General features: G+C 38.4%; 1 protein-coding gene across 1 annotated transcript; it reads right to left on the reverse strand.

The window, feature by feature from the left end:
- Window positions 1-5,988: 5,988 nt before the first annotated feature.
- Window positions 5,989-13,720, reverse strand: LOC131722744 (zinc finger protein 70-like). Its single transcript, XM_059015792.1, has 3 exons — window positions 13,252-13,720; window positions 8,650-8,970; window positions 5,989-7,683 (listed from the first exon to the last, which is right to left on the reverse strand). The coding sequence occupies exons 1-3, from the start codon at window positions 13,520-13,522 to the stop codon at window positions 6,764-6,766; spliced, it is 1,512 nt and encodes a 503-aa protein (XP_058871775.1). The 5' UTR covers window positions 13,523-13,720; the 3' UTR covers window positions 5,989-6,763.
- Between the last annotated feature and the right edge of the window lie 761 nt (window positions 13,721-14,481).

A 14,481-nucleotide genomic window follows, 5' to 3' on the forward strand; every position in this document is an offset into this window, starting at 1 on the left:
GGTTCAATCCCTGGTGGGTGACACGGCTGTTGTATGCTTGAGCAAGGTACTTTACCTAGATTGCTTCAGTAAAAACCCAACTGTATAAATGGGTAATTGTATGTAAAAATAATGTGATATCTTGTAACAATTGTAAGTCGCCCTGGATAAGGGCGTCTGCTAATAAATAAATAAATAATAATAATAATAATAAACGATTACAGCTGACTTTTCCAGGACAATACGTTCCCACATCGGAGTCTCGACTTTTTCCAGGCTGACTGACCACCCGACCCAGAGAATAAACTTCTGCTACAGTACCCTCACAGGGAGATTTACAACCAGAACTCATTATACTTCCGTCACAGCATAATAATAGCAACATGCTATAGACCACCAAATTCAGATGCCAAGAAAAATAATCTGTTATAGAATGACATTAGAAATGTGTGTGCAGGAGGCTGTGTGGTCCAGTGGTTAAAGAAAAGGGCTTATAACCAGGAGGTCCCCAGTTCAAATCCCACCTCAGCCACTGACTCATTGTGTGACCCTGAGCAAGTCACTTCACCTCCTTGTGCTCTGTTTTTCGGGTGAGATGTAGTTGTAAGTGACTCTGCAGCTGATGTATAGATCGCACACCCTAGTCTCTGTAAGTCGCCTTGGATAAAGGTGTCTGCTAAATAAACAAATTATAATAATTTATTTTCCAGCATATCAAACATGTGTGTGTGTGTCAGTGTGTGTGTGCGTGCGTGCGTGGCCTTTATCAACAAAACCAATATAATGAAATAAGAAGGGTTGAAATGAAAGGTTACCATTATGAATAAAGGAAATTAACCCCATCCCTGCCAACCACCACCAAATCAACACCAAGCAAGATTATTTAGAACATAAGAACATAAGAACATGAGAAAGTTTCCAAATGAGAGGTTTCCCCATTCAGCCCATCTTTCTCGTTTGGTTGTTAGTAGCTTATTGATCCCAGAATCTCACCAAGCAGCCCATTATGCATATATATATATATATATATATATATATATATATATATATATATATATATATATATATATATATATTTATATTTATTATTTATTTCTTAGCAGACGCCCTTATCCAGGGCGACTTACAATTGTTACAACATATCACATTATACATTATTTCACATTATACAGATATCACATTATTTTTACATACAATTACCCATTTATACAGTTGGGTTTTTACTGGAGCAATCTAGGTAAAGTACCTTGCTCAAGGGTACAGCAGCAGTGTCCCCCACTGGGAATTGAACCCACAACCCTCCGGTCAAGAGTCCAGAGCCCTAACCACTACTCCAGTGCCTATAGAAAGGCACTAGTGCCTATAGAAAGACTACACCCCCTTTCAAAATGTTCACCTTTTGTTGCCTTATAGCCTGGAGTTACAATGCATTAAAATAGGTTTTTTTGTGAAAAAATATTCTAGAAATTTGTAGAACATTAATAATAAAAACTGAAATATCTTGGTAGGATACGTGTCCACCCCCCCTTGTAATAGCAGTCCTAAATTAGCTCAGGTGTAACCAATCGCCTTCAAAATCACACACCAAGTTAAGTGGCCTCCACCTGTGTTAAATTGCAGTAATTCACATGATTTCAGGATAAATTCAGCAGTTTCTGTAGGTTCCCTCTGCTGGGTAGTGCATTTCAAAGCAAATACTCAACCAGGAGCACCAAGGAACTTTCAAAAGAACTCCGGGACAAAGTTGTTGAAAGACACAGATCAGGGGATGGGTGTTGTCAGTTCGGGACAAGAAACCGGAATAAGATCTTCATCTATTTAGTTTTTTTTTTTTACCCATGATTGATATTTTTTGCTATATAATGTATTCCTTCAAACTAACCAACATTTTTAAAAAATCTACGTGATCTCTATTCACTGATATGCTGTTTGACCAATTTAAAATAAAAATGAAGACTTAAAAGCTTGGTTATTGATTTAGATGCAACAATACTGCTGTTTTAAATGTATGTACAAAATTGATTCATTATGAAAATCGAATCATGAGGACAATTAAAACCAATAGAAGGTTTGTACACGGAGTGCAGGTGCGGCGCTGACAAGCGGGCGCTGAACTTAGCTCTCGCTATTCCTTATCCAATGCTGCCATCGTGTGGCCATTTAGTAGAACAGTTGGTTCTAATACACTATAACATGTTTTTATTTTCTTTATCTGAACACAGCCCTCTGCTGTTTGCAATGGGAAGTACAGGTAGTGAAATTCAGCAATTACATTATTATTTGTTTATTTATTTATGTATTTATTTATTAGCAGCGACCATTAGCACATATAAAATATCATAATACAGATAAGAGCAGTTATGAAAGTACAATAAAATAAATTAAAGTAAGAGCAAAATAAAGCACACAGTAAATTATAAGAGCGAATTCGACTAAGAGCAGCTAAACTTGATAGTAACTATTTGCTGATATGAGTCCAGTAAGAACACGTAGTAAGCATGATAAATGCATGAGAATGATTTCAACTAAGAGCAATTACAGAAAACTTTATTATTTATCCACAGTATTCTCCTGGTTATCCTGTTAATATTATTTTTGCTGTATTTTAAGAATGTATCTGAAAAGTCTATTTTTGCACAGGGGTTAAGGTTAATATGAGTCATTTCAAAAGGGCAACTGAGCTGCGTTATATATATATATATATATATATATATATATATATATATATATATATATATATATATATATATATATATATTTTAGCTCAAAGAGCCATATATACACTCACATTGTATATAAGAACAAACAGTTCTAGTAAATGGCCACACGATGGCAGCATTGGATAAGGAATAGCGAGAGCTGCGTTCTGCCCATCTCCATGAAGTCCAGGTTTACAGCACAGGAAGCCCCGAGACCCGACACCTCCCCATGTGAGTTTAATTATTTATTCTTAAAACCAATACTATTTTAATCCAAAACAGTGACTGATCTCTAACTCACTGTTTGACAAATAAAAATTCAAAAATAAAAGCGTGTGTGACTTTGCATGTATCCTTACTGTCTGTCCCACAGGAGTTCCCTGGCTGTAGTTTATGTGGCTGTTCTTTGATCTCATGCAGTGTTACAGGAGTGTGCAGAGCTGACTGCTAGTCTTTGATGGTTGATTCTAATGTGTGCAGAGCTGCTAGTCTGTGATGGTTGATTCTAATGTGTGCAGAGCTGCTAGTCTGCGATGGTTGATTCTAGTGTGTGCAGAGCTGCTAGTCTGTGATGGTTGATTCTAGTGTGTGCAGAGCTGCTAGTCTGCGATGGTTGATTCTAGTGTGTGCAGAGCTGCTAGTCTGCAATGGTTGATTCTAGTGTGTGCAGAGCTGCTAGTCTGTGATGGTTGATTCTAGTGTGTGCAGAGCTGCTAGTCTGTGATGGTTGATTCTAGTGTGTGCAGAGCTGCTAGTCTGCGATGGTTGATTCTAGTGTGTGTAGAGCTGCTAGTCTGTGATGGTTGATTCTAGTGTGTGTAGTGTGTCCTGTTATTGTAGCTGTGATTTGACAGGACACTGACTGGTGTCTGGTTTATGTTCTCCACTAGATGTCACTGTTTCCCCAGCTTTCTTTGTATCAACATTAAGGATTCTTTTGAAATGAATATAGATTAATGGATTATAGGAAGGCTGTGTGGTCCAGTGGTTAAAGAAAAGGGCTTGTAACCAGGAGGTCCCCGGTTCAAATCCCACCTCAGCCACTGACTCATTCTGTGACCCTGAGCAAGTCACTTCACCTCCTTGTGCTCCGTCTTTCAGGTGAGACGTAATTGTAAGTGACTCTGCAGCTGATGTATAGTTCACACACCCTAGTCTCTGTAAGTCGCCTTGGATAAAGGCGTCTGCTAAATAAACAAATAATAATAATAATTAATAGATGACCACAGGCACGAAATAGGGGAGGGGAAGGGAGGGAAGTAAAGTTGATCCTCTGTTATATCATTAAAAATAATAACTCTGCTCCCGAGTGGCGCATAAAATAAAGGCGCTCCTCGTTGAGTGCAGGATGTGCTCCATAGTTTGGACATCGCGAGCTCGAGTCCAGGCTATTCCACAGCCGATCGTGGACGGAAGCTCCCAGGGGGCAGCGCACAATTGGCCGAGTGTCGCCCGGAGGAAGGGTTAGGTCGGCCAGGGTGTCCTCGGCTCACCGCGCGCCAGCGACCCCTGTAATCTGGCCGGGCGCCTGCGGGCTTGCCTGTAAGCTGCCCAAGAGCTGCGTTGTCCTCCGACGCTGTAGCTCTTGGGTGGCTGCACGGTGAGTTCGCAGTGTGTAAAAAAGCGGTCGGCTGACGGCACATGCTTCAGAGGACAGCGTGTGTTCATCTTCGCCCTCCTGAGTCAGCGCAGGGGTGGTAGCGGTGAGCTGAGCTTCAAATCATAATTGGCCATTCCAACTTGGAAGAAAATAATAAAAAAATTGGCAACGACTAAATTTATTAAATAAATAAATAAATAAATAAATAAATAAATAATAACTTTGTGTTACATGATTCAACTACAGCTGTGCAGGGGGTGTGATCGACATCTTAAAAGAAAAAAAAGCTTAAATTTGAAGATATCTTTTAAGAACTATTGCTTTTCAGAATGAGATAGTCAAATTCTGTAGTTTAGGGGGAAGGAGCAGAGCGATAGAGCGATCAGAATGGCGAGTTTTGAATTGATTTGAAAACTCATTTTGAATTGATTTGAATGCTCATTTTGAATTGATTTGAATACTCATTTTGAATTGATTTGAATACTCATTTTGAATAGATTTGAATGCTCATTTTGAATGGATTTGAATGCTCATTTTGAATGGATTTGAATGCTCATTTTGAATTGATTTGAATGCTCATTTTGAATTGATTTGAATGCTCATTTTGAATGGATTTGAATGCTCATTTTGAATGGATTTGAATACTCATTTTGAATTGATTTGAATGCTCATTTTGAATTGATTTGAATGCTCATTTTGAATGGATTTGAATACTCATTTTGAATTGATTTGAATGCTCATTTTGAATGGATTTGAATACTCATTTTGAATTGATTTGAATACTCATTTTGTAGTGAATGATACCTGATGTTCCAGGGACAGCCTCTTGTGTCTCCACTCTAACACTATCACTATCAATAGCATCTTCCAGTGCTGTTAGCAGATCTGGTATCCTTGACTTTATTAGGCTGTAAATCTGGTGCAGAGGTTGTGCAGGCTCTCCAGATGAATGCTGCTGGCATTGCTTTGTAACAGCATTGCGTGTCTCTGCTTTCAGCCTCTTCCACAGATAGTGGTGTAGCGCACAGCACTTATGCAAATCTGTTAAAGAGAATGTAGTTCTGGGATTTTAAAATGGCATCAGAACTACATTTCCCAGTGCCTAGTGCTCCTAATGAAGCCAGCAATGACAACCATCTGGGTCAATTGCGATGAACTTGTGGACTTGTGGATTCAGTACAGATCTGCATACTAAGCTGTGGAGCAGCTAATCATAATCTACTTCAAACAAAAGATGGAAGCATTGCTGCTAAAAGTCCCATTTCCAAGTATTGAAAATGCCTGTTCTGTCTTCCATGCCTGATTCTGCAGTTTATAAATCCTCTATCCCTGATTCTAACTTCCATGCAGGCGTGTGAGATTGCTGTTTAAAATCTCACAACCTTGCAATCTAAAACACTACAAATAATAACGACTTGAAACTACAGATCATAAAATATCTAACAAGTGTGCATTTCCCAAAATCATAAATAATAAAAAGTTATAACAAACTTGTAACAGCAGAGAACATTTTACTGGGAAGCGTAGAACTGAAATGGGCTTCAAAGCAACATCAAGTTAAACATGTAAAAGCTATTTGTATAAACCACAGAGCTATAGAATACTTAATGACAAAATATATGCCTGATTGCACATGGATCGCTTGTATGAGCAGACAGCAGTTTAAAAAGCTACTCCAGTCATGGTATATATAAGAAATGCAGAAACAAGGACGTCTACGGTATTTATTACTGGATTTTTAAAATGAAATCCTTGATTGACAAGACACTGAACATCATTTAAAACAGCATTTAATACAGGCAGCAAAGCATTTTTAATATAGATTTTATTTGCTTTAGTAGTCTCGTTGTCAATCAACAAATTGAAATTAAAATCACAGAACCTGTGTTTGTTAATAGAGTACTCGAGAGAGAGGGGGCAGTATTAAACACATCCTGAGCAGAAATCATCCCGTTAAGAAGCAATGGTATGCAGACCATTACATTCCTAAAAGCTCTCTGGAGCCCCCTGCTGGAAACAGTACTGCTTTACACTGCAAGCTGCCCGCATGATAACTGCAGTACACTGTGCTGTGTCTTGAGGTACTGCAGATTCACGTGGTATCAGGGAAGCTTCCACAGAACCCACAGCAAGAGGCTGAGCAACGCATGAGAAAGGAAAGAGAAACGTGCATTCATAATAACAATCTATTTAATATATTACTAATGTGAGGTAACACAATCCGAATGCTTAACAAGACGATGAATACAAGACGTACTCGTTCATATCTGAGTCTGTGAGCTTTTGAGCTGAACAGATTGTGATTAGGGAGGACCCTGTTTATCAAGCAGGTTTATTCTTTTGTTTTCAGTAAATATTTCTGTATTTAGTCAAATGCACGCCTGTTGTCTAGGTGTCCCCAAGCATCTGCAATTCTGAGAATGTTCTCGAGTCCTGCAAGAGCCTGCAACTGACTTCACTTCACACACTAAGTGCAGGGAGAGGATTACACACCTGTGTGAATTTTATGGTGTCTTTTAAGGTTTCCAAACAGGCTGAATCTCTTACCACAAACAGCACAGTGATGAGGTTTCTCTCCTGTGTGAATTTTATGGTGTCTTTTAAGGTCTCCTAACTGGCTGAATCTCTTCCCACAAACAGCACAGTGATAAGGTTTCTCACCTGTGTGAATTGTATGGTGTCTTTTAAGGTCTCTTAAATGGCTGAATCTCTTCCCACAAACAGCACAGTGATGAGGTTTCTCTCCTGTGTGAATTTGATGGTGTCTTTTAAGGTCTCCTAACTGGCTGAATCCCTTCCCACAAACAGCACAGTGATGAGGTTTCTCTCCTGTGTGAATTGTATGGTGTCTTTTAAGGTCTCCTAAATGGCTGAATCTCTTCCCACAAACATCACAGTGATGAGGTTTCTCTCCTATGTTAATGCGCTGGTGTGAATTAAGATTTCCTAAGTGTGTGAAACTCTTATCACTGGTCTGTATGTGGGAAGGTTTCTCTCCTGTGTGAATGCGCTGGTCTCCTTTAAGCAGTGATATATGATTGAAACTCTTCCCACAATCAGCCCAGGAAAACGTAGTCCCTCCTGTGGGATTTCCCTTGTGAGTTTCAGGAATGTCTAATTGACAGGAACTCTTCCCATCTTTAATAGAATGAGGCAAGGTCTTCAAGTTGCCCTGGGTTTCAGAATTGTTAAAACATGCAGAATGTGGCGTCTCTGTACTCTCCACAGTAAGTGGGTGTCTGTCTTGTAAAGAAGGGATTGTAACTGAGTGAGTTCTCAATGTCTTCACATACTCTTCTTGGGGTGTCGTTTCTCTGTGTTTCTTGCACTGTGGTTTGCCTCTAGAAGAGTTTTTGCACTGGGGTGATGGAGTGGAGTCGTGTTCTCCTTCATCTACTTTAGAAGCTAAAGAAAGTAAGAGAAGAGAGACAAAGGTTATTGTACAGCATTCTTCCACATGCACTGTTCTGCAGGACTTCATGTCATAAACATGACAATAATAACACAGCAATGCTTACTGTGAGACGCACAAGAGTGAAATGTGCCGCTGAGAGCAAACATTACAGTCCCTGGGATAGTTGTAGTGAGATGAGCTTTTAAACATGATATTGTATTTGAATAAAGTGTAAGAAATAAAATAAGACTGATGGGTCATACAATACAGGTTCACTCTCATTGTGGCGATGCTGCTGCATGCTCTCCACAGAAATGCTCTACCGAAATGTTTCTTCTGGGGACGCTAAGCAACCTGACTGGATGCAACATCACCCAGTGATGGGACATGTGATCCCTGCAGCTCTGTAAAGCTGTGGGAGCAGCACAACTGCAAACAGTCTATCAGAAATGGGTAAAGATCTAACAGATCTAACACAGGGGTGTCCAAAGCTGGCCCTTCCACTCCTGTTCTTTGTTCCAACCCTCTTCTGAGTTGTTTAAATGAACCAATTAAAGTTCCATCCAGGCACAGGAGCAGCACTTTATAGAAGTGAACCTGTTCAATGAGGAGTGGAATGGCCTCCAGGAGCGTGATTGGACAGCGCTGATCTCACAGCATTCTAAAGAGGCGTGGCAGTGGCTGCACATCTAGCGTGATTGGACAGCGCTGATCTCACAGCATTCTAAAGAGGCGTGGCAGTGGCTGCACATCTAGCGTGATTGGACAGCGCTGATCTCACAGCATTCTAAAGAGGTGTGGCAGTGGCAGCACAGTTAGCAGGAGCCTCAGGAGCAAGCACAGTGATGTCCTTGTTGACATAGTGGTTGGGCAGCTCCCCTTGATTAATATATTAATCTCAAGCACACTGCTGGTGTTCAGTACCAGGTTCTGCAGGATGAATAGGCAGCTCAATGCTGCTTGTTTTGTAGGATTACCTCCAAATCCCAGATCACATTCAGATGGAGAATCATCACACAGGTTGGATCCCAGCTTGTTGTTCTCCTCAAGTGTACAGACATTATTTTCAGTAGGAAGTTCCTCTGCGATGGAGACACATTCCTGTTCTATGAATTCCTCTTTAATAGGAACACATTCCTGTTCAGGGACGTCTTCATCTTTAACACATGGCAGCCCTGTAACCTGTATTAGACTTGCACACCACTCCTGCTCAAAGGACTCCTCTTGTGTGTAAACTGCTTCTATCTTTGGCCCCTCCTGTGCTTCAGATTCAGGGATAGCGTGGCTCTCTATGGGATCTGTGGGAAACAAAATTGTATAAAATTACAACTCTTACTTACTAGCTAGGTTCCTCTACAAAGCCAGTCCCTTGTCAGAATGACTGAATAGATTCAATTCTTTTAGCCTGTCTGCATACGACATGCCTTTTAAACCCGGGATCATTCTGGTTGCTCTTCTTTGCACTCTTTCTAGAGCAGCAATATCCTTTTTGTAACGAGGTGACCAGAACTGAACACAATATTCTAGATGAGGTCTTGCTAATGCATTGTAAAGTGTTAACATTACTTCCCTTGATTTAAATTCAACACTTCACAATATATCCGAGCATCTTGTTGGTCTTTTTTATAGCTTCCCCACATTGTCTAGATGAAGACATTTCCGAGTCAACATAATGCCAGCGGGTCTAAGAGGAGCTATTTCTCTTATTTTATTGATTTATTTTTAATTAATAGTGTTACTTTACCCTTTTTTAATTCCCAAATTAAAACACATTTTTCCTAGCAGCAGGAAACCGCACAACAGCTGAGGACAACAGAGGCAAGTGTCAGCAAAGTGTCTGAGGAATGTCTTTCTGTGAACTCATACTGTATTGTGATCATGGTTGGGATGGAAACAGAATACAAGTTTCAATGTGTCAAATACAACGAGCAGACAAGGGGCTGCAGCAGGAGAGCTGCTGATTCTCAAAGCAGTTTCATGGAAACAAGTGATTTACACAATTCTGACTCTTCAAAGTGCAGCAACATTGGAAGCTTACTTGTGCAATGTCATGTGAACTGTAGATATACATCCAATCACATCCCTTCTAGTATTACAATACATTTGTACTGGTGTGGCTCTCCCTATTGCATGCATCCTCTGCTCTTAAATAGTAACCTGTATTATTAAGTGTCTGGGTTTGAAACAATATGACCGATCGTTTCCTAATTCTGTTTACCATCAGCTGAACAAAGTACTTTATTTATTTATTTTATGGTTAGAATTTTTTTAACAAACAAACAAACTGCAGCATCACGCTGTTTTGAGCAAATGATATATTTTAATAGAATACACACTGTTATAGTACAACATATACTGCACCACTATCCATTCTTAATACACACTGTTATAGTATAATATATACTGCACCGCTATCCATTCTTAATAATACACACTGTTATAGTATAATATATACTGCACCACTATCCATTCTTAATAATACACACTGTTATAGTATAATATATACTGCACCACTATCCATTCTTAATACACACTGTTATAGTATAATATATACTGCACCGCTATCCATTCTTAATAATACACACTGTTATAGTATAATATATACTGCACCACTATCCATTCTTAATAATACACACTGTTATAGTATAATATATACTGCACCGCTATCCATTCTTAATACACACTGTTATAGTATAATATATACTGTACCACTATCCATTCTTAATACACACTGTTATAGTATAATATATACTGCACCACTATCCATTCTTAATAATACACACTGTTATAGTATAATATATACTGCACCACTATCCATTCTTAATAATACACACTGTTATAGTATAATATATACTGCACCACTATCCATTCTTAATAATACACACTGTTATAGTATAATATATACTGCACCGCTATCCATTCTTAATAATACACACTGTTATAGTATAATATATACTGCACCACTATCCATTCTTAATAATACACACTGTTATAGTATAATATATACTGCACCACTATCCATTCTTAATAATACACACTGTTATAGTATAATATATACTGCACCACTATCCATTCTTAATAATACACACTGTTATAGTATAATATATACTGCACCGCTATCCATTCTTAATAATCCACACTGTTATAGTATAATATATACTGCACCACTATCCATTCTTAATAATACACACTGTTATAGTATAATATATACTGCACCACTATCCATTCTTAATACACACTGTTATAGTATAATATATACTGTACCACTATCCATTCTTAATAATACACACTGTTATAGTATAATATATACTGCACCACTATCCATTCTTAATACACACTGTTATAGTATAATATATACTGCACCACTATCCATTCTTAATAATACACACTGTTATAGTATAATATATAGTGCACCGCTATCCATTCTTAATAATACACACTGTTATAGTATAATATATACTGCACCACTATCCATTCTTAATAATACACACTGTTATAGTATAATATATACTGCACCACTATCCATTCTTAATAATATACACTGTTATAGTATAATATATACACCACCACTATCCATTCTTAATAATACACACTGTTATAGTATAATATATACTGCACCACTATCCATTCTTAATAATACACACTGTTATAGTATAATATATACTGCACCGCTATCCATTCTTAATACACACTGTTATAGTATAATATATACTGTACCACTATCCATTCTTAATAATACACACTGTTATAGTATAATATATACTGCACCACTATCCATTCTTAATACACACTGTTATAGTATAATATATACTGTACCACTATCCATTCTTAATAATACACACTGTTATAGTATAATATATACTGCAACACTATCCATTCTTAATAATACACACTGTTATAGTATAATACATACTGCACCACTATCCATTCTTAATAATACACACTGTTATAGTATAATATATACTGCACCACTATCCATTCTTAATAATACACACTGTTATAGTATAATATATACTGCACCACTATCCATTCTTAATAATACACACTGTTATAGTATAATATATACTGCACCACTATCCATTCTTAATAATACACACTGTTATAGTATAATATATACTGCACCACTATCCATTCTTAATAATACACACTGTTATAGTATAATATATACTGCACCACTATCCATTCTTAATAATACACACTGTTATAGTATAATATATACTGCAGCACTATCCATTCTTAATACACACTGTTATAGTATAATATATACTGCACCGCTATCCATTCTTAATACACACTGTTATAGTATAATATATACTGTACCACTATCCATTCTTAATAATACACACTGTTATAGTATAATATATACTGCAACACTATCCATTCTTAATAATACACACTGTTATAGTATAATACATACTGCACCACTATCCATTCTTAATAATACACACTGTTATAGTATAATATATACTGCACCACTATCCATTCTTAATACACACTGTTATAGTATAATATATACTGCACCACTATCCATTCTTAATACACACTGTTATAGTATAATATATACTGCACCACTATCCATTCTTAATACACACTGTTATAGTATAATATATACTGTACCACTATCCATTCTTAATAATACACACTGTTATAGTATAATATATACTGCAACACTATCCATTCTTAATAATACACACTGTTATAGTATAATACATACTGCACCACTATCCATTCTTAATAATACACACTGTTATAGTATAATATATACTGCACCACTATCCATTCTTAATAATACACACTGTTATAGTATAATATATACTGCACCACTATCCATTCTTAATAATACACACTGTTATAGTATAATATATACTGCACCACTATCCATTCTTAATAATACACACTGTTATAGTATAATATAGACTGCACCACTATCCATTCTTAATAATACATGAAGGCAGGGTGCTGCTGCCACCCCCTGTATTCACCCAGTTCGGTCTGGAAAGGTCGCTGTAAATGTGTGTGTGGAACAATAAGGAAATACGACTAAAGCAAACGAATGAGCCGCGACTGTACCAAAGACAAACACAGCACTGGAGCTGAAGACAATGAAACCATTGATCTAAAAACAGATTTGCAGTCAAACACGAAAACACGATGCGCTGCTGTGTGTTGATATGAGGTCCCAAATCATTATTCTAAAGCTCTGCAATATGGTCTGTGACTCTCAGTGGGACTCTATACAAGACATCACTTTACCAGAAGAACACCATTTGAGTCTCTATAATTACAGACTGGTTAAGACTTACCAAAATAGTAGTTTCTTAGTTTCTAGAATACCTATTTAAATATGAATTAGACGAGGTTAGATGCACTACGTTCTTATTATCTATAAAATAACACAATGCCTCAAGTAGACTCCTTATAACCAATATTAGGACAGAGCTGTGCTATTAACCGCGCTTATAATAATCAAACACTTTAAAACGTGTCTGAAGAGAGATTCGACCCAAGATCTTTCCAGTAGAAGGTGGTTTGAGGTGTTGGATTGACCGAGCAATACCACACAATAAAACCCATCTTACCTTGAAATATGAAAGGCTGTTTAATGTCTGCATGTGCAGCGTTTATACACCCTCGCACGGCTTTCAGCTCGCTCTCTGATATTTCCAATCTCAGCTTCAGACTTTCATTCTCTCTCTTCACTGCAGACATGTCCTCTTGTAATTCAGTGAATTTGCTGCCGACAGCTTCAGTAATCGCGCACACGACGCTGTCTGCAGCCGCTTTCACTGCGAGCTCGACGGTGGAGGCGAGCTCGTCTTGAAACAACGACACGGAGACACTGACGTCCATCTTCACTGGTTTAGTTTGAGACTGGTCTAGCGGAATCCTCTTTGCATTCAGAAACGCCGCCTTCGGTTTGTATTTAGTAAGATATATTTGTTTTTATCGTAGCCTTCCCATTCAAATACATGCATCACACACAGACTTTGCAAACAGTAGCAACCCTTTCTATGTCCGGTACTGAAATGAAAGCGTCCCTAGCAGAAGGCGTGTCTGGGTGGATCCGCCGCGTATGATTGGCTCTTTGGTCTCCCTATGGAAGCGAGAAGGCGTGGCTGGGTGGAACCTCCGCGTATGATTGGCTCTTTGGCCTCCCTATGGAAGCGAGGGCGGGTCGAGGAGGTTCTGAAACTGGATCGCAGAGTTCTCCATGTCGGCTCTGTGAGCGCTGTGTTGGATGCGATGCTGACACTGCGCGGAATCCGACATGGAGGCAGATTCGACTGTCTCTGCTGAGAAAGTGACATCATCAGAAAGCAGAGACAGCGCAGCGAGTTAACATCCCCAAACAACATGCTTTGGACAGCACCGATTAACTTGCGTGCTGGTTCAGTACCGTGCTCCGTGCAGCCACGGGATCAGCCCCAGGTAGTGCGCTGCCTTCAGCTCCGTGCAATTGACTCGTACTGATGCAGGTGTTGTCAGAAAAGCATATTGGTAGTGTTCTTATAGCGCAGATTTCCGCAGTGCTGCACAGATACGCCTTCTTACGCCTTGTCAACGCTATATTAAATACACGGTAACCCTTTAAAATAAGCGTCTGTTCATATGTAATGCATGATGAATTGCAGACACGGAATTACATTATTAGAATTAGAAATGTATTCATCATGAATTCACATTGTATCAGCTGATAAATGTATACTGTTACAATAAAGTTAATGTTCAACAATGACATCAAACTGACTCTGTATAGTCTGAGAATCCAGAAACTAACTGCAGGACGTGTAAACATTACAATGAGGTTA

The sequence above is a fragment of the Acipenser ruthenus genome, chromosome 51 (genome assembly GCF_902713425.1).
Source record: "Acipenser ruthenus chromosome 51, fAciRut3.2 maternal haplotype, whole genome shotgun sequence".
In the NCBI taxonomy this organism is placed as follows: Eukaryota; Metazoa; Chordata; class Actinopteri; order Acipenseriformes; family Acipenseridae; genus Acipenser; species Acipenser ruthenus.